Raw genomic sequence first — 25,535 nt, forward strand, 5'->3', positions numbered from 1 at the left:
ATTTTCTGAATAGGTAGACAAAATGGTTGTTTCTACCTTCAAAGTAAATATATATCAAAATAGATTTTGCTTTGGAAATTACAGCTATTTACAATAAATAAGACAAGATTGTTAATGTCAATTACAATTTATTTCAGTTATTGAATTTCATGAAAATATACAGACATATACAAAATGGGATATTATGCTTATAATATTATATAATTTGAAAACAACATTATACAAAAATATCTATATTACTTATTACAAAAAACTATAAATAAATAATTGTCTGATATTAATTATTAAAAAAATCATAAGAAACACAATCATTATACATTTGAATTATAAATTAGTATTACCATGTGTTAGGCTGTAATACTCCATTTGGTGGTGGAATATGACCAGATTTTAATACACTCTGAAGGAAAACCTCCAATCTGGTTTTAGGGCCACCTTCATCAATGCTTTGCAATATTGTAAGATAATCCGTGTTCACTAGTTTGATAACTTTTGTAAATTGTTTTCCATAATGTTTAAAGAACTCATGGCCACAAATAGTGAAGAAATCATTGAGTAATGTAGCACTGATGTCTGCTTCCGGTTTCAAATTTACAAAAGAAGCCAGCCAACACCAACCATATTTTAAGCTGTAAGGATTTGGAGTATTTAAGAACCTAGGTGTTTTCGCTATCCATATGGCACATTGAAGTTGGAATATGCCTGATATTCTCTTCAAAAACTTATCTTGCTTCTCTACCACACCATCTTCATTATATGTGTAACCTCTTGAGAGGTAGAATTCTTTATCAGTTTGCCCTTCTTTCTGAGGCAAGTACATTGGTACCAAATATGGACACTGTTTATGAAAGTTTGCTTCCAACAATTTGCCAAATATTGGAAACTGTGATGACAAGGCTACTGCAATGGCGGCAAGGGGAAAAGCTGCCTCTGGATTACTGGAGACCAATCTGTCACCTTGCTGTACAATTTTTTTCGCTAGCAGAGCTGTGCAATAGAATAAACCCTGTGGATGTTGAGTGGCTGTCACATATGTATCCAACACTTGTACTCTGTCACCCTTTAATAATTTTGACAATTTTTCATACTTATCCTTTATATGAAGGCCACTAACCGATGACAAAGCATTCACTGGTGTATTGACAGCTTTCTGACAGTCAAATCTGAATTTCTTTAGGTTAACATTTTCTAACAATTCTTTATATTGAGCTTCATATTCATCTAAGAATGTTTTAAGTTCTTCATAGTGACTATAATTCTTACAGGAATAAAATGTTGGTTTAACTTTTTTAGTATGTTGTAATGATGGATCTTGAATAACAGTTATTTCAGCTTCAGCTTCTTTTATTTTAGCTTCTTGAGTCATCTTCTCTTCTAATTCTTTCTTTTTTCTAGCCTCTTCCTCCAATTCCTTCTGTTTCTTTACTAACTCCTGCTGTTTAATTTCATGCAAATCTTCAATTATCTTTGTTTTGACATTGTCAATGTTTAGAGATAAAATCTCAGCTTGTTTCACCTCCTTTTCAGTGATAGCACCGGTCTTACACAGTTCTAATAAAATGGTGATATTTCCTAAAACAGTATCAATTAAAGATACATATTTATCACACACTGTTTTTCCTAATGGTTCTGTTTGTATGAGGTTTGATATTTCACTATAGCATATGCATATTTTTGTATGACTGTCAGTGATAGCGGCAAAACGTGCTGTTGCTTTATTCTGTTCTTCTAAAATTCTGTTCATGTTCTCAATTGTCTGTTTATTTACTAATTGAGTGTTCTGTTCATCTAACTTGGCTCTTTCTAGTAGAGATACATTATCGTTTTCCTGTTGTTGTTTTAACATCTGTAGTTTACGATTCCTTCGCTCAAGTGCTCTGCGTTCACATTCCTCACTTTGAGCCTTCCAATATTTCCCCATAACCTCTGCTCGTTTCGCGATCATTTTCTCAATTAACTCCCTGAATGAATCTTCTGTCGTCTTTTGCATTTTTGTCTCATACTCCTTCATTATAAGTGTGTAACGTAAATCTTCACGGATCTTGTCCTCGATTAGATTTTCTCCTTTTTTAACAGTATTTATTACCGGTCTCTCAACATGCACTTCCTGCTTTTTTATTGGACTATTAGGTCCAATAGTTACTTCTTTTATTAAAGGGCTAATTTCAGCAGCTTTAGTCAAAGCCGAGATACGTAGTTTTTTGAAATCGGCCAGCTGATCAGAAATGCTTAAATCGGTCTTTTTGTAACTACTATTTTTAGAGTTTGTATCAATATTATAGTCTTCCATGTCCATTGTAAAGTTTATATTTCACTTACTTTGCAATTAAACTAAAAAAGTTATAAGTAAAATAACAAGAATTCAGATGATACTATCAAAAACAAATCAGATTAGCGACACTGTCTGAGGAAAAAGGATTACAAATCAAATTCAGAGTCGACATCACGTTTAAAACGTTACGTAAGCAAAAGTGTGTAATAACTTTATCCAACTATAAGTATTAACAGAATAAAGTAATGAATATTCATAGTATCGTACAATAATTTATAATAAATGTCTCTCTACAATACAAATATCTGTTTTTATCTATATTATCGTAAAAATTTGCTACTTTATATACTAAAATTTTCAAATAAAAACTGGTTGCATATATTTATACAAACTTTTTTTATATAAAATGACTTTTACCTAGTTGAAATTTTTTTTTTTTTTTTTCTTTTTTTGTGGCGTTCACCCCGATATTAGGGTATTTTGCCAAGAACAAAACGGGGAAACGATAATAGTAATAAAAATACCTAACACAAACGAATTTAGAAAGGATAAGGATTAGGTCTAGGATATTTATAGGATATGAAACATATACTTGTACATATGAGAATATACTTATAAATATATAGGAAAAGCAATTGATGCAACTATAAATGTATTCATGTAATATAACTAAATCTTAATATTGTTATCATATATATATGAAGATAGTATTTTATAGATAATAGGATCATTGGAAGAAAGTAGAGTAAGAATAGAAGTTGGGAATGGAACACGGATGGATCGGAGATGATTAAAAAGGGAGGTGTGGTCAAATTTAGAACATGAGAAGAATATATGATTCAAGTCCGCCACTTCAGCACCGCAATTACACGACGAACTTTGTACAATACCAAGCTTGTATAAATGAGAAGGTGTGCATACGTGACCTAGACGCATACGAGTTATAATAGTTGTTGCGGTCTTTCCAAGCTTTAATTTACAAAACCATGGTTTGAAAGGAATATCGGGTTGTATAAGGCGATAAAATCTTCCTTTTATTGTACTTGTTTTTTCCCAATATTCCTTCCAGGCATACCTTAAATATATTTTTGGGAGACAAGCTAGGTCACTACAGTAATTATGATACGGATACATATCACCACAAGTTACAGCCTCTCTTGCAATAAGGTCAGCTTTGTCATTGCCGCTAATACCACTGTGTCCTGGTAACCAGGCAAAAGAAACGGAATAACCTCTCAACATGCAAAGATAAAGACTTTGTCTTATGTCACAAATAATGGGATAAACTGGTTTTGATTTAAACGGATATTTGGCTAGAGCTTGCAAAGAGCTCATAGAGTCAGTGAAAACTATTGCCTTATGTAATTTCATTAAAAGTATATATTCTACAGCTTTTAAAATACCATAACATTCCCCGGTAAAAACTGAAGACTCCGGTGGAAGTTTAATTTTTTGAACGATATTAAATTGTGAATGAAACACACCCACACCTACACAACCGCTATTGTCTGGTTTTGATGCATCAGTAAAGATGTAGTGCCATTCATTCCATTCAATGTCAGTTATAAACATAAATTTGGCATTCAATTCTGAATCATTTTTTAATAACCCAAAATCATATTTAATATTAGGAGATAAAACTAAAGATTGATATGAGCATTTATAAATGGGAAAACAGGACGATGTAAAAGTGGGAGATTCTATGGATTTATATTTTTCATAACTTTGTATTAAACATGGAGGTTTTTTATGTTTCCAATAAGATGAAGACGAAATAAAGATATGTAGTTGAGATAACTTTTGAATAAGCGGATGATCAGATAATTGTAAACAACGAAAAAAGAAGCGATCAGATAGATATTGTCTTCTTAAAACCAAAGGTGGATCACCGACTTCGAGCTGTAAAGCATTGATTGGACTTGATTTCATTGCTCCAGAGATAATCCTCAAGGCCTTTGATTGAATTAAATCCAATTTCTTAAAAGCAAATGAACTTCCTGGAGCTAACAAAAAAGTTCCATAATCAATGACACTCCTTATAAGACCATTATAAGCAAGTTTTAGTGAAACGGGATGTGCTCCCCACCAAACTCCAGCAAGGCACCTAAGAATGTTGAGGTTACGCTCACATTTCGTAGAAATATAATTACAGTGGGACAGACCTGTTAATTTATTATCTAGCACGATACCTAAAAATTTAATTTCAGTCTTTATAGGAATGTATGAGTTATCATAAAGCACCTTAATTTGTTGCGGTGATCTCATTCTTGAAAACAAAACTACACTACTCTTGGTTACAGAAAGATTAAGACCATTTGCATCTAACCACGTTTTTAACAAATCTAATGAATCAGATAATTTGGCAGAAGCAGATTCTATGGACTTCGCAATAAAATATAATAAAAGATCATCAGCATATTGTAAAATTTTGACGGATTTATCAAGGAATAATTCTAGATCGTATGTGTATATGTTAAATAAGATTGGACTGAGAACAGATCCTTGTGGAAGGCCTTTCCATACTGTTCTAGATAATTTGGTATCTTCATCTAAATTCATATATATTGTTCTTTCTGATAAAATATTAATAATGAAATTAGAAAGCATTACCGGTACATTTAGAGCTTGTAATTTAGTTTTTAAAATAGAAATTATTACATTATCATAGGCAGAATTTATATCTAAAAAGGCTGAGAGGATTGACAAATTTTGTGAGAAAGCTATATGAATATCTGAAATAAGAATGCTCACATTATCTAAGGTGCTCTTACCTTTCCTAAAACCAAACTGGTTCGGGGATAGTAAGTTATTACTTTCTAAAAACCATTCTAGACGGTTTTTCACTAAATGTTCAGCTAGCTTTAGTAAGACAGAGGAAAGTGCAACAGGACGGTATGAAGATGGTTCAGAAGGTGGTTTATGAGGCTTTAGAAATGGTATAATAATCTGAGACTTCCATGAAGTAGGTATATTTCCCGAAATAATTATGGAATTAATTATATTTAAAAAGTAAATTAATGTCGCATCGCTAGCATTTTTAAAAAAGGAATACGGTATACCGTCTTCTCCCGGTGCAGAGTCTTTAATAGAAGCTAGAACACCTTTAAGTTCTACTAGAGTAAAAGGAGAGTCAAGTTCGAATAATTCGTCAGAGACGGATAGAGAAATATTGTAAAGGCATTCCGGCACATAACTAGGAGCAAGGCGATCTAAAAATTTATTCGCTAAAGTTAAATCGAGTGCAGAACGTGATGTATGATCACTAAAGGCAGATCTGAATCTTTTAATATTATTCCAAACGACTGATGAATTAACTTCTGGACAGATAGAAGAACAAAATCTTCTCCAGCCTTCTAATTTCTTTTTTTTCAGTAGTTTTCGAGTAGAACGTGAAACTGCGGTGTAAATTTCAAAATTTTCTGGTGTCATGTAATTATTATAATTTTTTTCAGCCTCTTTACGATTTTTAATTGCTTCCGTACAATCTTTGTCCCACCAAAGTGGCGAGGGAATTTTCCCTGAAGCACTATTTTTAACAGGAAATAATAAATCAGCAACCTCCTTCATATTTATCATCAAGTCATTACAACATTGATGTTCATTTCCATGGTAAACAATAGGTAACTCCGATATTTTATTATCTAAATATTGTTTGTAAATATTCCAGTCTACATTTGATAAATTATATTTAAGCCGAGGACCACTCTTTCGACTTGAGGGAATGGAAATTGGAAAAGAAAGAATGAGGGGAAAGTGATCGCTTCCGAAAGTAGAGGAATGAGGATACCACGACAGTGAAGAAGCTAAATCAGAAGAACATATTGAAATGTCAGGAGCACTAAACCCTTCATTCGGTGCAGTTCTACGTGTTGGTACATCTGAGTTAATAATACATAAGTTGTAAGTGTCAATTATCGTCAGGAGTTTTCCACCATAAAAATTAGAAGTAGAACTGCCCCACGATTGGTGTTGAGCATTAAAATCGCCCATTACGAGAAAAGGTTTAGGTAAAATTGAAAATAATTGTTCTAGTTGTGAATATATTTGGCATGTAGGATCAGGAATATATAAAGTAACAAAACAGATACCATTTATAATTATAGCAGCTGCATTAATGCCGCTATATACAGGAAGCGAAAAAGAAGAAAAAGGAAGGGAGTTTTTGACCAATATGGCAACACCGCCATATCCGTCAGCTCTATCATCTCGGAGACTTGTAAAGCCTGAAATCCTAAAAGGATATCCTGGCTTTAACCTAGTCTTTTGTAGAGCTATTATAAAAGGATTATATTTATTAATCAAATAAAATAAGTCTGATTTCTTGTTTGTTATGCTACGACAGTTCCACTGAATTATTAGGACTTTGTAATCCATTGTGAGAAGTTAATAATTGAGAAAATACATTGTAAATGGCATCGTTGGACGGTGGTATAGTTGAAATTTACATACGACAGTTGCATTGGTAGATTTTTTAAATTTTGATAATGACAAGTAGCCTTAGAACAAGGAATTACTTGTTCTTAGCAAATAGCTGCTTTAACGATTTATTTTTACTAGTAGTATTATATAATGGGCAAAGATTTATAATTCCTTGCTGTTAGATAATGGGCAAAATTAACTCATTGCCAATATTAAAAAAGAAATAGTTGCTGATATGACAATTTTTAACATTTATTTTTATTTTTTTAAGGACCTTAGATTATAAAGTATAGATTGGAAATTTACAAGACAAAAAATATAATAATTTGTATGTTAGAGCGAGAGAGAGAATAGAATAAGAACAACATATGCTCAAAGGAGGGGAAAGGGATTGTTAGTATATCGACCTCCTCGCGGTTCCCCTTGGAAACTATCATGATTAATTCCTAATGAATTCATCATGATGGACTAACTGGCCTGTTTTCATCCTCATCGATCACCTTTCACTGGTGTCCCGCCAGCGTATCCCGTTTGCGCAGGCGGTGTTACCATTCATTTTCATCTAATAAAAAAAAATGCTCAAAGCTGTTTCGGTGGAATTATGAACAGAATCATTTCTAATTATTTTTACGTATTGAAGTTGAATTAATTTTAAGTGAATTTAATTAGTTAGAATTAAGTGTGCTTTATCTTGTTTTTTATATCACTGTGGTGGCAAACAAGCATACGGCCCACCTGATGGTAAGCAGTTACAGTAGCCTATAAACACCTGCTATAGATTGAATGTAATATAAGTAATAAATGAAACAGTCCATGTTTGACATGTAAATACATAGGTATTACATTACCGATTGAGAAAATTTAAAGTAATAAATATTTTTCAACTGTTATCTGTTATCTTCAAATACTTGTGATTTTTATATGTTATGATAAATACGTCTCACTTCTAATTTTCACATTTTATTTTAGAACGTAGTGAGATAAATTAGTAGGAACATATATTTTAAAGGTGTATAAATACAGGTTTTATATATTTTAGTTTCCTTTACGTTGTTGACAGTCTACCCCAGATATTGAACTTCATAAGCTGTCAACAAGATTTCCTTACAGCTAAGGTTAATATAAAAAATATAAATTTAGCGCGAATTTCTGACAGAAGACAATTATTTGTTTTGGTGTTTTACTAATGTTATTTTTCTAATTATTTTTATATAATATATGATTTTTATTTTGTAAAGTTACAATAAAGAGACAATGGTTCTACAGAATACAGGAAAATACAGAGGTGATAGAGAGGACAGTGTCAAGAAAGATGCAGGATCATCGTCAGGCCCTAGGTTTCAATGTTTTTGTTTGGACATAAGTATTTATTGCTTTTTATTTTTACATATCTGTAATTGAAAATAATTTTTAGAGAGGAGTCATCAGAGTCTCGTATCCGTGTGGCATTGGAAAATGATAAAATAGATTCCAAATATGGATTCGAAAGAGTGCGTGATACTAAGGAAAGGACAGGTTATCTCATTAATATGCATACAGTAAGTATTCATGGCAATACTGTTACAGTTTTCTATATTTTACAAACTACTTATAATTAAAAAGAAGTACTGATTATTAGAATCTAGCATAACATTGTATGTATGTAGTGTAAATTGGACTCTATTTCTTCTATTATCTATTTCTATTTTCCGTGCTAAGCCTCTCATTTGGGCCATTGTATGTATGGGTTATGGCTAGTACAGCGAACTTAGCTCCGCCCGGAAGCACAGAAGCTTCCTGGGATTTTTACAGGCCTCACAGAGCAACCTCATTATTCTGAGGATTTTTGAATGTTGAAGGGCCACAGCTTTACATTCCAAGTTTATGTGAACAGCCGTTTTTTCAGCATCAAAACAGCCTTGACATAGAGGGCTGTTTGTGGCTCTTATTGTGTATAAATGAACTAGAACCCCTTCTAGCTAGCTCGTCTGTGGCATCATTACCATAAGATCCATTGTGCCCTCTTATCCACTGGAAGATAACTCAATTATTGGAAGATATGTTATCTAGTACCCAGTAGCAGTCAATTATTAATTTGTTATTTTGTCTTGTTTCATAATGCTTTCAGTACAGCTGCACTATCAGATAAGAATCTAATGCTTTCTTCATCATTTATTCCTAGTTTCAAAATAATGTCATTTATTTCTAGCTTATGTACAGCTGCAGCAGCCTCAGTTATTGCTACATATTGGCATTGGAATCTTGAGCTGTGTTCTCTAAGTTATATGTGTATGTTTACATATATATTGAGGTCTAGAGAAAAAACTCCAGTTCCTGAACTGTTTTCAGTTTTGGATCCATCTGTGTATATGTGTAATTCATGTACTCTAGATTGGTCTTTTTCCTCTTCTTTTATTTGTATTTGATATTTTTTTTAATATATAATGATTATGAGTCTTATCACATGGAGCTGCAATCAGTGATTCATATTCGATTGCCTGGTTTAGAATAGAAGTGTGGGGTCTGTTATGATTTATACCCTATAGATCGAGATGCATTAGTCGGATTGCAGCTAAGGCCGCTTTCTGCTGTTTGTGCAGGTCTACGATTGTTATGTTGAGGGCTGTCTCTATTGCTGTTGTAGGAGTTGTTCTCATAGAGCTGCTGATAGGAGAACAAGCCAGTCTTTGGAAGCTTTTATCCTTCTATTATGAGCTTATTTATGACTATATTCCACAATAGTGGTCATAGTATTGATATAATGAGTGTCTTGCAGACAGCCTTTACTGATAATTCTTCATATGGCAGTATTTACAATGAATTATATAGCTTGTTGTTTAAGCATGTTATATATTCATTCTCTAAGTATTGTGTCTACTCCATGTGTAGCTAGCGCTTGAATTATATTAGCAAAGTTTGTTTTATTAAATAACCTCTTCGACATCTATAAATGCACCTAAGGTTGGGTGCTTCAAATACAATGCATTGCCTATTCGGGATACCACATTATGAAAGTGCTCATTCAGTTGACTTGCTTTTACTGTAAGCATGTTGATGTGGTTGTAAAGGTTTTTTTTAATTGATGATAATGGAATGATAACCTCGCCTGATGGTATATGCTGGCGGAGTACTGATGAGGGATGATAGGTGAGAATGGAAAGTCAGGTCAGTGAGCCCACCTTGATGAATACACCTGGAATTCAGCATGATGATTTCCAGGGGGGACCACATGGAGGTCGACCTGACATGGTACATTGCTAGCAATGGGAATAGTCCGCAGTACTAATAATCCCATCCCCTCCCTGGTTGTAAAGGTTTGCACAAAGAAACTTGATCTCTAATCTCTTTGTCACATAATTTTTCCAAAGTTTTGAAAAAGAATGAGATGAGAATGAAGGACCGAAAATATTCCATCCTGACCTGTCGCTTGGTACTTTACTTTCTTGATAGAAAGGTACTGATTGCCCATAGTAGTTCTTCTTTATCTATAACTCTTTTTGGTACATCCCAGTCTGAGCTGCTGGTTTCCTTTTCCTTGTATAGTTCTCATAATCACTCAGCCGCAGTTTGGAAACCTGGAAAGTGAGTGGTTAGTAACAATTCGCTTGTTTCTATATCATTCTTTGTATAATTATTATCAAGTTTCTTGAGACTACCTATTGTATGATCATTCTCATAAGAGAGGCATGATTTTACTTTAATCGCCTGGTTTCTGTAGAAATATAGAAAACAATTTTCTCTATCAAACTGCAGGACTCCTTTATCCTTCCATATGGGTCTCCGCACACACCACAAACACGCGGGAGGTCATTACTATTCACCATCAGTATTGTTCGATGATGAACATGCAAGGATCTGACCTCTCCATCCCTGCATTTTCATACGGTAATGTGCACGGCAGTTTTAGTTACTTCTATTTCATAGGGAATTAGATCAAGAATATAGTATTTGCAATAATTATGTCTGTCGTATTTAGTATTTGGTTTTAAAATACACATCAATCTCCTACTCTGGAGACAGATATCAGAGCTTCAAGCTATTGGCTTGATCCTGTTTCAGAGACCAGTAGTACCTTACTTAGTTCCAGCTTCTACATTTACAATATTTACACTTTACATGAATAGTTACTTATTTGTGGTTTCTAGGCAGAAATTCTGGATGAAGATAAAAGACTTGTGGCTGCCATGGATTATTACTTTATTGAGATGGATGGGACAAGATTCAAAGTGTCGCTAACATTTCAACCGTATTTCCTGATATTGGCAAGGAGGGAGTGTGAGCAAGAAGTTATACAGTACTTATCTAAAAAGTTTGCTGGCACTATTCATAAGATATATGTTATAGAAAAAGAAGATTTGGATTTGGTGAGATAATGTATTTCTTTTTATTTCTTATTTGCAGGAAATATAGATATTTCCTTTGAAAAATTGTATGTAGATATTCTGTGGCACAATGTAGCTCTCTGGAATCTCTGAGCTTTAATTTACATTAGAATAGAAAAAAAAAATATTCAGCATTTCACATAGGTTCATTACATGCACTTTGGAAACATAGGATGTTATTATTATTTCTTTAATGTGACCTACTTATTTTAATGTCCCATTAATGGAGATAAATTGTAAATGTAACTATCATCATCATATAAGTCGTTAACTGTCCACTGCTAAACATAGGCCTCCTGTAGGGTTTTACGAGTGGTTGCCACGCTTGGCAGGTGGCATAGCAACCGCAGTTAGGGTTTAATGACGTTTTAATAGGGAGGCTACTGCTCATCCTTCAACCGTTAAGTTCCCTTAGTTGTCTCTTACAACACCCACGGGAAAGGACGGGGTGGTTTATTCTATGCTGGGAATAAAAGTAACTATGTAAATATCTATTTATCTGTAATTACATTTTCTTAAGTCTTCATTTATTGTATATTTCTTACATATTATTTTAGCTGAATCACTTGTCAGGCATAAAACAACGTTACATAAAATTAACATTCATGTCTCAAAATGAAATGATGAAAGTCAGAAAAGAACTCTTGACAGCCGTGAACAAAAACAAGGAGCGGGAGAAAAAGGACGCTATATATGCTGAAATGTTAACAAATGCATTGACCAGTGCAGCAGCTATAGAACATGCTAAGAAAACAACGGACCACATGGAAAATATTTTGGATATAAGGTGCTTATTTTATTTTGTTACTTCTAGTGTCCTAAAAATTTATAATTCTTTTTTATTCTACTGAGGTGGTAAACAAGCACACGGCTCACCTGATGGTAAGTGGTTACCGTAGCCTATGAACGCCTACAATACCAGAGGTATTACGCGCGCGTTGCCGACCCTGAAGAAACCTCTATAATAAACAATCGCAATTATAATCAATTTTTATTGATCTTTTACTTGATAATTTACAAGTTTCGTGTAATATTTAGGCAAATAATTTTTTTGTATTATCTGTAAATAATTTTCATTATAGGGATTTATTCTGTTATATATTTTATTTATTGTAAAAGACATGAAGGAGTATAATCATATTTAAGTACACATTAAATCATGCACTCAGTAAATCCATCCGTATTAATGTTTTAGAGAACATGATGTCCCATACCATGTCAGAGTATCAATTGATATGAAAATCTTCTGTGGTACATGGTATACAGTGAAGGGGAGAGGGACAGAGACACCTATATTTACAAAAAGGGATGACATCATTGAGAGACCTGATCCAATAGTGTTGGCTTTTGATATAGAGACAACAAAGCTTCCTCTCAAGTTCCCTGACTCACAAACTGATCAGATCATGATGATTTCATATATGATAGATGGCCAGGGTTATTTAATTACCAATAGAGAAATCATATCAGTAGATGTCGAGGATTTTGAGTACACGCCAAAACCAGAATTTGAAGGGTAAGCTGTTAACACCTTTTCCACGTCTTTATAAATTTGCTTGTTTTATCATTTGAAAAAAAAAATAGTTTTCACTTAAATAATGTATGTTATATATTTGTAATAAAGTTTTCTAAATTGTAACTAATAAATATTAGCAATTAACTCGGTACTTTCAGGCTGTTATTTCAATGTCATAATAGTTTGCAAAACCTGCTATTTGTATATATGTAAATCTTCCAGGTTCCAATTCATAAATTATAAATGAATCCAATTTTTTTACAGTCAATTCATTGTATTCAATGAACCAAATGAACTGGCACTGATACAGAAATTTTTTGACCACATCATGGATGTTAAACCACATATTTTTGTAACTTATAATGGTAAGTAAAAATATATGTTTTCTCACAGAGTTTAAATATTTATTATCTTCTGTAGGGTTAAGAATTAAAAAAAAAAGAGTGTTACTGCCCTTTTCATTCCCAGAGTCTCGTAAGCACTCTTGCTTTATACCTTTAGAAGTATAAGGAAAGAAAATTTCAATGTAAAAGAAAATTCAAAACAGAAACCCATAGTCATGTAGCTTGTTTCTGACATATTACAAATAAAAATATCTATAACGTTCATATTGTTTCAGGTGACTTCTTCGATTGGCCTTTTGTAGAGGCACGCGCTGCGATCTTGGGTCTGGATATGAAACAAGAAATAGGTTTTAGTAAAATAGCAGCTAGGGACAACAGTTACGCCTGCCGACCAGCGATGCATATGGACTGTTTATGGTAATATCTTTTTTTTTTTATACCACTAAGGTGGCAAACAAGCATACGGCCCACCTGATGCTAAGCGGTTACCGTAGCCTATGAACGCCTGCAATACCAGAGGTATTACGCGCGCGTTGCTGTCCCTGAAGAAACCTCTTTACCTCCCTTTTGAAGAACCCCATGTTGTAGTCTCATGGGAAAACCTCGGCATAATATCTATTTTAAAATTCTTATTTGTATATATAATTTTTGTTTATATTAATTATTATCTAATTTAATGCTATTTACTAATTATATACATAACATTGTTTAAAGTTGGGTGAAGAGAGATTCATATTTGCCAGTTGGGTCTCAAGGTTTGAAAGCTGTTGCCAAAGCAAAGTTGAGATACGATCCTGTTGAGTTAGACCCCGAGGATATGTGTCGGATGGCGGCTGAACAACCACAGGTAATAAAATATAGAATATAAGGAGAAAGTTACTGATTGACTAAATGTGTAAGTTAGAAAACACTCTAATTAAGTATAATAGTTAAAATTTAAAATTACGAGGTTTTAAATTTTATGAATAAGAGGGTTACTATATATGCTTTATATGAGTAAATTAATAATAATTATACCTTTCTTCCCTGAAACCTTTCCCACATTTGGTTAAAGCCCGTATGATGAGTAAACCTTCCAAATATGAACAAGAGAAAGAAAAACAAAAATCAGTGTACCTTTTGGCATAAGCTTCCTCCAATGACTTCCACTGCCTTCTATTATTTGCAACTCTTTTCCATTTTGTGCCCACAGTTATTTTCAAATCATCTTGCCATATTATTTTCTATCTTCCCAGCTTACTCTTTCCATCTTCAGGGTATTTTTTTAATATTATCTTGCTCCATTTTATGTGACCGGCCCATTGCCAATTTTGCTCGTCTATTCTTGTCAATAAGTAGAATAAATTATTATATTTATAAATATGTTCACAGGTACTTTCGAACTATTCAGTGTCTGATGCTGTGGCCACATACTATTTATACATGAAGTATGTTCATCCATTCATCTTTGCGCTCTGTACGATCATCCCATTGGAACCCGACGAAGTAAGTGACCATTGATCATTTAAATATATTGTTACGTGGCGCCATCTTTTGCGAGCTTTACTAGTATAAACTTCACGGAATAGTCTAGTTTTCGTATACCATAAATAAAAAATGTTTAAATTTAGATTTAATATTGACTAATTATAGTTAATTTATTAATTTTTCATTTGTGATGAAAAAAATAATGTTATGAATCCATCACTAACTGACACTGACTGCTAAGAAAAAGCAAAAAGGTCATTTTTTTACCACATATGGTCTGGGTTTACGTATGTTACTTCTATCATTGGCATATGGTAGAATTTGCTTACTGATGTAGAACTAACGTCAGACTATAACTCTCACTCTCTGTGATTATCATTCTTTATTGAATTGAAAAAACAAAAATGGTACTTAAAATATCAGAATAATGTTGCAATTAAAATATAGACAATAGCCTTTATATCCCGAAGCTCCTTTTATATAATATCACATATGTATGTACGTATTTTAATAATTTTTTTTTATTATAATGTCTCGAAGTTCGGCGTGTCTTTTGCCAAAGGCCTCCCCTAACGCTTTTATTGTTTTCTGTCTTTTGCAACTTTTTCTCCAGTTGTAACCTACAGTTTGTTTAAGTTCACCCTTCTGTCCTTTGCTTTGTCGACCTCTATTTCGTTTACGATTGCAGGTGCTCCGTAAAGGCTCAGGCACTCTCTGCGAATCGTTACTGATGGTGGAGGCGTTCCACGCAAACATCGTATTTCCCAACAAGCAAGTGGAGGAATTAAACAAATTGACCAATGACGGACACGTTCTCGAGACGGAGACGTATGTAGGCGGCCACGTGGAGGCGCTCGAGTCAGGTATTTTATTTATCATCATCATCATCATCATTTCAGTTACTATTTTTACTGAATTAACACCTCATTTATAAACTGTTATAAAAATTGGTCCCTGATCGACCCCTATTTCTCTGTAATACGTATGGCCCCATACACAAACGGATAATCGCAATGTTTACGATGATATTGTATTCAATTTATAGGTCCAACTGATCCTATAGGTTTGTCAGTTCATTTAATACTAAATGGTTACCAAGAGCAATGAACGCCTGCAACACCAGGGTTGTCACGTATTATCGACTCTGAATCGGACCAATACGGGAGAAGTACTCTGTTATGTCCATGGTACCGTTCATGCCTATAGGCGACGTTCAGCTTATCTGCCATTCTAAGTTGCATAAAAAAAAAGAGTAAGCAGTAATTACTAAAAAGATTTAAAAAATTGGTATAGAATTTGAGAAGATGCATAGCATAGTCATATAAAAACCGTTGAATTGATAATGTTTTCCTTTTTAAAATTGCTTAATAATTTTAATTCCAGGTGTATTCCGCGCCGACATAAAATGTAAATTCAAAATAGTACCGTCCGCTGTTGAGAAATTAATGGATAACACAGAGAAGACGATGAGACACGCCATCGAGGTAGAGGAAGGCATCCCGTTAGAAATGGTCACAAATTTCGATGAAGTGTGTGGAGAAATTAAAGGGAAACTACAGCACATGCGCGACCATCCGCGCAGGGACGAGAACCCGCTCATTTATCATTTAGACGTTGGCGCCATGTACCCCAATATTATTTTAACTAACAGGTAAAGTGATATTATTTAATAATTTATTTCTTTGTAAATAAAATTATTTTTTATTGATTTAAATAATCTGGATATTTCTTACACAAAAATCCAGACCATCATTATTATATAAAAAGAAAACGCGCATACACGTGCAAGTGTGTGTGTGTGTGTGTGTGCGTGCGTGCGTGCGTGTGTGTGCGTGCGTGCGTGCGTGTGTATCGAGCGCGTTACGTTCCTTTTTTTAAATGGTTAACTCGAAAGATCACTGCAGATCACACATAATAACACAATTATAAATCTTATGTTGTTTTATGTATTATCTATTCTTATGTACATGTTGTGTGTGATTAGTAACAAACAAATAAACGATCTATCTATCTATCTAAAGAGGGGCAGCAAGTAGTAATATATAGATTATACACACACCATTTCCCTTTCCATGTAGCAATAGAGTAAGAATGCAATGTATCATCACTCTGTTTCCTTCCCTGAATAACGTAAACGACTAAAGCAATAAAGTACAATAACAAATTAAAGAGAAGGTAAACTTGAAATGTTTTATTTCGACATTATTTGAGATTTTCACCAATTGACATATGGTATATGGATATTACTAGTATAATTTCCTTCTGTATTGAGGCGATACATATGCGTAGCTTCCCTAGGTAATTAGCAAACGACCAATAGATACGGTATCTCTACCACATGCGTGAAATAGAACGAGACAATATGCGTACGCTACTGAAAACGTATTTTTACAGATTTATTCGTTTACCACTTACATTCCACACGTAGGGAAGAGGTAGTGGGACTACGATAGGTTTGTAATGGTACAGTTAAAAAGTATTAAAAAAAAGTAAATATTTGGTCTAGGCATAGAATAGGCCACCCCTTCCTTTCTTGTGGGTGTCATAAGAGGCGATTAAGGAAGGGCGAAGTATGGGCAGCAGCATACCTTTTAAAACATCTCCAAAGCATAACTGCGGTTACCAATCCGCCTGCCAAGCATAGCAACTACTGGCAAAGCACCCCAAGGGGAAGACAGCAGTTAAAGGCTGATATGATGAAGTAAATAATTACTTATTTATTGATAATTTGCTTACACTGTTCCGTTCCGATGGTAGATTGCAGCCGTCAGCGATGGTGAACGCGAGCATTTGCGCGGTATGCGACTACAACCGGCCTGGCGCTGCCTGCCAGCGGACCATGGAGTGGATGTGGCGCGGCGACTACCGTAAGATATATGCCTTTATTAATGTCCTATTCAGCGATCATCATTATTTCTGTCATTCCTTGTTAACTGCTGAATATAATCCATCTCATAGACTGCCATAAAGAATTTTTAATTTATCTGTATCTACAGACCATTTGCTGTACATTAAATTCGGGGACTTCACCTAGCAGAAGGGGGTAAGGGGATTTTATTCAGGTGAATGAAGACGGATTGGTGAGCTAATCCACATCACCAATGGAGATTGCAAGAATGAGGATGAAGTCGGAGAAAGAATTAATTTATTTAAATAGATTTATTGACAAGAATATAAAAAAGATAAACTTAATGTTAGTAACAGTCTTCATCAACCTGACACAGTGTTGCAGTTAGCAATAGGGACTAACCTCCCCATTACTAAAAATCTGTTTTCTCCGGGTAGGAATTTTTAGTGGAATGGAGATGTCGGTAGGGGCCGCCCTAGACGGACGTATGTTGACCAAATAGGCGACGTGCTGAAGAAGGGCCAAATTAAAAGTACCCGTAACCGGCGAGCGTGTATGAAAAGATTGATGAATGTGGAAGAAGCGAAAGAGGTTTGTTTGAATCGAAGCATTTAGCGTTCCATTGTTTCTGCATACCCTAATGAGAGACAGGCGTGACTGATATGTAATATAATGATGAGCCTAGCTAACTTATGTGACCTCATCGTCACTAATTATTTTCAGATGATACCCCACCGTTCTAAATTAATAACGTTGGCAGGGTTACAATTTTATTTTTAATCATAAAAAAACACGTGTTACGTAAATGTTTCAGTGCCAGCAACACGTAGCGAATATCAACGCATACAGCAACAGTTGGAGACTGAGAAGTTCCCTCCACTTCATCCCGGAGGACCGCCCAGGGCTTTTCACGCTTTGCCCAAAGAAGACCAGGTGATTAAATCTATTTATATTGTACTAGCGATCCTGTGCGGTTTCGCAAGGGTTGATAAAATTTTCGAAAATAATATATGTTACTAGTCGATACACATAACGGCCCAAATGAGAGGCTAAGCGCGCAAAATAGAGTCCAATTTATCTTGTTACTAACCAATAATGTAATTTTCTGTAGCTGAAGGAATTTAAAAAAATACTTAAGTAATTCTATCTATTACAAACGAACAATCAAATCAAATCTTTTTTTTTCTGATGGAAAGTGGTAACCGTCGCCTATAGACATGAGCAGTAGCATAGACATAACAGAGTATACTGTTTCGCCCATGATACTTCCTATGCGTTGCCATTCCTGAGGATTTTATATTGTTAGTATAGACTAGTTTTTACCCACGACTTTATCGGAATGATCGGGATGCTCATCGACCGTGATAAAATTTGGCTGAGTCCTCCCCCAAATACACTTGTTCATAAAAATTAATATCGCCTATTAACTTATTTTAACTATTAGAGTGTTTTGTCACTTTGTTTCAAATTGGGAATTCATCGCAAAGTAAATGGGCATAAGAAAGACTTCAATAGTTAAAATAGGTTGATGAGATGTTTGGCGTTTTTAAGAACAAGACGGTAAGGTCAACCGAGGCAAGTGTGACAGTGAGGCAAGTGTAACAATTGGTAATAATAGGGTAAATAGACTATATTCTTCAAACCGTCATGTATTGGACGATAAAGGAACTTTCAAGCTATCTTACAGTATCACAATGGCGTACGTAACGTCAACTGTTTTATCGACAGACAACATTTTGTCTAACTACTCAACTGACAACAGATCGCATTCCATTTAAGCATTCTGTTTTTAGTTACTGTGTGAAGTTTACGAGTTATTTCGACAAGATAAAAGGTAAGTCATACAAATTAATATTAGGGCTTTACATTTAATATGTCTTTGTAAACTGAAATCCACTATTCCTTAAAATATCTTTACAGTTACACTTACCTCGCTATAAAACTAACATGTTCAAGTGTAACAGTGTCACGCTTACCCCACTCATTTTCTATGAGAATAACATAACTAGTAATGAACATCTCGAAATAGAATATCGACATTTTTATTAATCGACTTAAAAGAAATTAGGTTATCGATAGTATTTACATAATTTATTTGTGTTTACGTTCTTTCTATGATAATTTATTTGTTTTGTTTTAAATCGTAAGGAACTATGTTAGAAAAACTACCGACAAATACTCTCAGGAAATATTGGAGGAGGCTGTCAAAGCAGTACAGGAGCAACGTATAACGGCGTATAAAGCTGCAAAAATTTTCGGTGTCCCTAGACCCATTATAATTGCACACGTAAAAGGTCATCGAGGTGTCAAATCTAAGTCGCATGGAAGGCCTACTGTATTTACACCAGAGTTTGAAAAAAATATTGCGTCAATGCTTCACATCATGGAAAGACATAGCTTTGGTTTGACTCAACGCGAAGTAAGAGCATTAGTTGGCCAATACGTTCGTCGTAACGAAATCGATACTCCGTTACAACGAACGTATTGGATTCGTGAAGATTGGATAAGAGGGTTCAAAAACAGAAACAAACTTTCAATTAAAAAACCTCAAGGGGTGGAAATAGCAATACAAAAAGCAGCAGACCTATTTCTCACTAACAAATTTTACGACCTACTTGAAACAGTTGTGAAGGAGCAAAGATTAGAAGGCGATCAAATTTGGAATCTCGATGAGACAAGCTTCTGTCAGGATCCTGAAACATCAAAAATAATTGGGCTCAAAGGTTTTCAGGGCACTAGAACCATTAGCTCACCAGGCCACGACAACACAACTGTGTTATTCGCATGCAATGCTTTGGGTCAAAAAGTAAAACCGCTTATAGCTTTTAAGGGAACGCATCTTTGGAATACATGGCTACCTGACGATGACACGGTTGATTCGGCATTTGCTGCAACATCCGATAAACCAATAAAAAAAAATAACAAAGGAAATCCAAAAAAAACTGCCATCTAAAAAAAGGAAAAGGAAAGTTTCAATAAAAATAATATAATACAAACATGACAATATCTACGGTTTGTGTCGTATCCTAATTTATACACTTATCCTTCTTAAACTATCGATATTCTTTTTTCTTAAATTGTCGATAAAATAATTACCTAATGACATCACTATTTTGTAAAACTCCTGTTACACTATCGTCATTTGGATAAAAAATCCGTTATTTCATAAAAATAGAAATTAATATCATTGCAGCAGATCATAAAATATGTTGACATGAGTAAATTTTACGGAAATTTTGACAGATAACACAAATACTGGAGTAAATTGCGAAGAAAATAGTAAGTGTTACACTTACCTCAGGTTCGGGGCAAGTGTGACAGTCCTCGACTCTCATAGGTTTTGTAATATTTTCTCACTTAATAGAAAGATATATGTGTTAATTTGCTTGATTAAACAAATTACCATAAAATAATAAACGTTTCAAAACAAAAGTCTTTGTATTTTATCAATACAGAGTAGAATTATTTGAAGGAAAACTATTGTACCAATAAATTTGCGTCACACTTGCCTCGGTTGACCTTATATGTAAACTAAATTTCTGATAATTGATCCATTAAGGTGCTAAAAGTTAACCAACAAACTCATTTTCACGTATAATATTAATAAGCATACGTAAAACCTGTAATGATATCATTGTAATAAATAATTTTATCGATGGATTTTAAATGTCTTAATTAGTATTAGACTGATCCAATAATCTATCTAATACAAGTAGTATTAGTACTTAAAAAAGTTAACAGAAATTCAAATTAACAGTTTACTTAAGTTGACAGAAAAAAAGAGTAACTGCTAAGTTTCTTGCGGGCTATTTTCAACAGATAACAACTTTCTGAACCCTGCAGTAGACTTAAAAGATGATGATTTAAAAATGCTATAAGCATTTTTATACATATTTATATTAATTATACAGTGCAAGAAAATTAAGTAAATAATAAAAAGTTATCTGCATCTCTTTTTCTCACTTGTAAATTCTGATGCCGAGTAGCTTAAATGTCGCACTCTGGTTTAAAGGGTGAAATATGAGTCTAATGTTGTAAAATGTTCACAAACTACAGTAAGTTTCAATCGATGATGTACTTGATTGTGCCACTGCACACTTTGTATTAAAATTTTTCAGAATTCAATATAGATTGTTTATTTTGCACACAGGCAGCTTACGAAAAGAAGCGTTTGGCTGATTACTGTAAAGTGGCGTATAAGAAGACTAAAGTAACCAGAACCGAAGTGCGCACCACAACTATATGCCAGAAAGAAAACTCGTTCTATGTGGATACCGTTCGTGCTTTCAGGTTTGTACAATTGTAAAACCACAAAAAGTTGTTTCTATCGTTAGTCCAGTAAGTGTGTATAATATTTTATACCGTCGCCCCATTTAGAACAAGATCACGCTATATTTGTCTACACAGGATCACAAATCCAGAACTATTTTTCCCATGGATTATCGATTCTTAGAGCTAACTGTCCAGCCCAATAAAAAGCCTAATAAATTCAGTTTGCTATACAACTTCGTGTGCTGTACTTTGGTGGCATGTATGCGAATCTGGGCAGATTTACCTTTCTGCGCTACACTATTAGTTCCGTCACAGACCCTGCCGCCCATACACCCTGCGGAATTCTAGGAAGTGCTGCGCATAAAGCTAATGGGTTGTAAATCAGTCACTTTAATGTTTCCGATACAATCTCACTGCAAAACTCCAAGCTCCATAATTTGCTGATCTTCTAATGCTTCTTCATATGTCTAGCGGTGTAAGACTAATTAGAGCTGCAAACATACTATGGATGTGACCGTCAATCGCGGGTAATTGGCAAGATCTGGACAGACAAGTACATCGATTAAGTAAAGAAAGAGATAGCTGAATAACCGTGTAGTGTTCAGTCGCGTCCATCAGCCGTGACTGATGCGCGCATCCCATAGTAATGTTCATACTCATATTTTACTGAATTAGGTATTCTATTGATAATAGTTATCAATTCTTAAAATGTTGGTAGTCGCACACATACTAATCAATTTACCAGTATTTGTTCAGTTTAATGTTATGTCTATAATGAAATACAACAGAGACCGCCGCTACGAGTACAAAGCGTTAAACAAGCAAGCGAAGGCGAAGGTAGCGGAAGCAGTGGCGAGCGGCGACGCGGCAGAAATCAAACTCGCCAAGAGCAGGGAGGTGTTGTACGACTCGCTGCAGCTTGCGCACAAGTGTATCCTAAACTCTTTCTACGGTTACGTCATGAGGAGAGGGTAAGTTTGAAGGTCAATAGTACACTGCCTTAGTTACAAACGCTTAATAAATCCATTATATAATGTTTATTTTACTATTGAAGTTTTCTCCTATTTATTTTGTAATACCAATACTTTATTATGATTTAATATGATTACTGACTGAGTATAAAATATACTTAGTTATTTGGGGTTTCAATCAATTACATAAGAATAGAGGGGAGGATCTTCTTCTTCTTCTTTCAATATAAATGGCTGCCACCAATTTTGATTGGTGATTCTACCAACGTCATGGTTAGAAAGGCACAGTGAGATAATCTTGTTTCTGTGGTTCTTGAATCTGGCCAGTAGTGAACTTGAATATGGCTTGGTGTTGAAATTGAATGCTAAAAACAAATACAATACACAATGTTAGTACCAATAAGGGAGAATAGACAAGTGTTAGTAGGGGTAACATTTATAACCAAGGGACGACACCTGTAGGAGGGACAACATAAAAGGGCAATGCGACTTTAGGGAGTCTACTATAATTTCAAATTATTTAGGGAAACAAATTTTGCCAGTATTTTGACTGATGGAGAGTGGACTAACGTTAAAATATGGGTAGGATCTTGCAAAATATCATTTATAGGAGAGGAGTGTCAATGTCATTGAAACAAAATTTTTATTCTCTTTTTGTTCTGCATAAAGAAATTAGAGCATATAAGATATTAGTTTTTAAAAAGTAATTATTGAATGAAATTAATTAGAAAATATTAATATGTCCAAGAAAAAAAAACTAAAAATTTCCCAATGGGCTGAAAGTCCCACAATGGGGGGGGGGGGGAGGGGTTTATTAAAAAATCCTCATGGTATTAACAGACATCTTTTATGTATCTCAGAGCTCGCTGGCACAGTATGGAGATGGCAGGCATAGTATGCTACACGGGCGCGAACATTATAATGCGTGCTCGCGAGATAATCGAGCAAGTCGGCAGACCGCTGGAATTGGATACTGATGGTAAATTTTCATGATTATGTAGTTATGTTTATATGCTTTTTGCATCATTACTGAAACTGACGATTTCATATTTTTGTGCAACTTAAAATAGCAAACAATCAAACCGTCCACATGCAATATATAGCAACATGGATATCACAGGATACACTGTGATGACTAAGCATGGCATATTATGCTTCTATACTAGATTAAGCACAATTTTTATCTTCCTGCGAGTAAAGCCCCTGGCTATAACTACTAAGAAATATATCTTTTTAGAATAATTTAATTAAATATTGACAGGTATCTGGTGCGTGCTTCCGTCGTCGTTCCCCGAGAACGTGACCGTTCACACTACCCACGCCAAAAAGAAAAAGATAAATGTGTCATTCCCCAATGCGGTACTCAACTCTATGGTTAAAGTAAGATATTAATGTTACTTTAAATTATTGTTGGTTATATCTATCAAATTTTTGTTTAGAATTTATAGTATACTTTTAGTTCGTACTATAGACTGTAAATGATCAAACGGCTTGAGCACACAACAAGCATATTTGTTGCCATTTACAAGTGGCACAAAAAATAAATAAAAAGTCGTCATTGGTCCTTTATCTCTGCCTCAGAAGCAATATTAGATGCGTGTTTGACTCAAGTCGCTTGACATAAAATAATTACCAACTAATAAATTTCCACGTAAGCAAAGCAGCGGACGCTTATATGAAAATATATTTTTCTGTCAGGACTATTTCACAAATGACCAATACTTCGAACTGACTGATCCCGAAACCAAGAAATATGAGCAACGCGCCGAAAACTCTATATTCTTTGAAGTTGACGGGCCCTACCTCGCTATGGTGTTGCCAGCGTCCAAAGAGGAAGGGAAGAGGCTCAAGAAAAGATATGCTGTGTTCAATTTCGATGGATCGTTGGCTGAACTGAAAGGTATTTTTAGTGCTTTTGTTATTATTATGACTGGACATTTGTTTTTTTTTTCATATATAATTTATGAAGAGTATGTTGTCTCTATATCTCTGTGTATAGACAAATATTGCATGCACAAAGAATTTAGGTTCACTAAGAACCGCATCTTTTGTTTATTTTCAAGTCGCTTAAAATAACTACCACTTATCACCCATCCACAATTAAGTTTGTCACTTTTACAAGTTATGTTCTTTTCAAAGGGTCGTCAATTTGTTTGCAATTCTTCTCTAGAAATCTGTCAGATTCTAGAATAAGGGCATACAGGTATGCGGCCCCGGCCTCCCGAACCGCTGCAGTGTCCCAGTCCTTCCTCAACTGCAGTTCCCCCCCCCCCCCCCCCGTTTCCTTTCGCACTAAGTCCCTTATTCCTCTCATTCACCAATTTTCTTTACGCATTTCCAACGTTCCCTCCCTTTTTTTCGCAATCCTTTCCTCCATACCGCAAGTGGCGGAAACCACCAACAAATGCATTCCCAAAGAGGGTTGAAGTCAGTCAAGTGGCCGGTCGTAAAACTAAAAACTAAATCTTTTTGTAATATGGATAAAATCATAAAACGCCGACCCCAAATGATAAGGATAAGGGTAGGAAGATGATGATGATTGATAAACTTTTTTAACTCTCTTATAAGTATTAATTTTACATTATTTACAGGTTTCGAAGTGAAACGTCGTGGCGAATTGCAGCTTATAAAAATCTTCCAATCGTCCGTGTTTGAGGCGTTCCTCAAAGGCAACGATCTAAAATCCTGTTATGGAGCAGTGGCTAAGGTCGCCGATTACTGGCTCGATGTACTGTACAGTAAAGGTTCCAATATGCCTGATTCGGAGTTATTTGAACTTATATCAGAGAACAGATCCATGTCGAAGAAACTGGAAGATTACGGTGGTCAAAAGTCGACCTCTATATCAACCGCGAAAAGGCTTGCTGAATTCTTAGGTGATCAGATGGTGAAGGACGCGGGGTTGGCGTGTAGGTATGTATACTTGTTTATGTATATTTAGTAAAATAGTTTTATTGAGATTTTCGTTTCTTTTTTTTATTTTTGAGAAATGAAAATTGCTTTTTATTCTGATTTATTTATATAGTTTATTATGCATCTAATATTATTCATAGTAAGCTGTATAA

The 25,535-nt window shown here is 34.6% G+C and overlaps 2 protein-coding genes across 2 annotated transcripts in view; one reads left to right on the forward strand and one right to left on the reverse strand.

Annotated features, from left to right (window-relative positions):
- Window positions 1-114: 114 nt before the first annotated feature.
- Window positions 115-2,448, reverse strand: LOC113519774 (mRNA export factor Gle1). The gene has a single exon (XM_026904972.3). The coding sequence runs from the start codon at window positions 2,294-2,296 to the stop codon at window positions 338-340; it is 1,959 nt and encodes a 652-aa protein (XP_026760773.2). The 5' UTR covers window positions 2,297-2,448; the 3' UTR covers window positions 115-337.
- A 5,325-nt stretch (window positions 2,449-7,773) lies between these two features.
- The window catches only part of LOC113519610 (DNA polymerase epsilon catalytic subunit 1), a 33,214-nt gene continuing 15,452 nt past the window's right edge, over window positions 7,774-25,535 (forward strand). Inside the window, exons 1-19 of the mRNA XM_026904730.3 lie at window positions 7,774-8,028; window positions 8,106-8,229; window positions 10,816-11,034; window positions 11,610-11,839; window positions 12,248-12,568; window positions 12,833-12,933; window positions 13,188-13,329; window positions 13,627-13,759; window positions 14,284-14,397; window positions 15,068-15,242; window positions 15,763-16,030; window positions 17,137-17,246; window positions 18,042-18,160; window positions 21,378-21,517; window positions 22,288-22,470; window positions 23,331-23,449; window positions 23,732-23,850; window positions 24,169-24,370; window positions 25,062-25,383. Coding sequence (XP_026760531.2) covers window positions 7,946-8,028; window positions 8,106-8,229; window positions 10,816-11,034; window positions 11,610-11,839; window positions 12,248-12,568; window positions 12,833-12,933; window positions 13,188-13,329; window positions 13,627-13,759; window positions 14,284-14,397; window positions 15,068-15,242; window positions 15,763-16,030; window positions 17,137-17,246; window positions 18,042-18,160; window positions 21,378-21,517; window positions 22,288-22,470; window positions 23,331-23,449; window positions 23,732-23,850; window positions 24,169-24,370; window positions 25,062-25,383 — 3,224 coding nt within the window. The 5' untranslated portion in view covers window positions 7,774-7,945. The remainder of the gene's footprint in view (window positions 8,029-8,105; window positions 8,230-10,815; window positions 11,035-11,609; window positions 11,840-12,247; window positions 12,569-12,832; window positions 12,934-13,187; window positions 13,330-13,626; window positions 13,760-14,283; window positions 14,398-15,067; window positions 15,243-15,762; window positions 16,031-17,136; window positions 17,247-18,041; window positions 18,161-21,377; window positions 21,518-22,287; window positions 22,471-23,330; window positions 23,450-23,731; window positions 23,851-24,168; window positions 24,371-25,061; window positions 25,384-25,535) is intronic.

This window comes from Galleria mellonella, unplaced genomic scaffold (genome assembly GCF_026898425.1).
Source record: "Galleria mellonella isolate WM207_F2 unplaced genomic scaffold, CSIRO_AGI_GalMel_v1 utg65, whole genome shotgun sequence".
Lineage (NCBI taxonomy): Eukaryota > Metazoa > Arthropoda > Insecta > Lepidoptera > Pyralidae > Galleria > Galleria mellonella.

Coding starts and splice junctions, on each gene's coding strand:
- LOC113519774 (XM_026904972.3), bottom strand. CDS start 2,296: ATGGACATGGAAGACTATAATATTGATACAAACTCTAAAAATAGTAGT.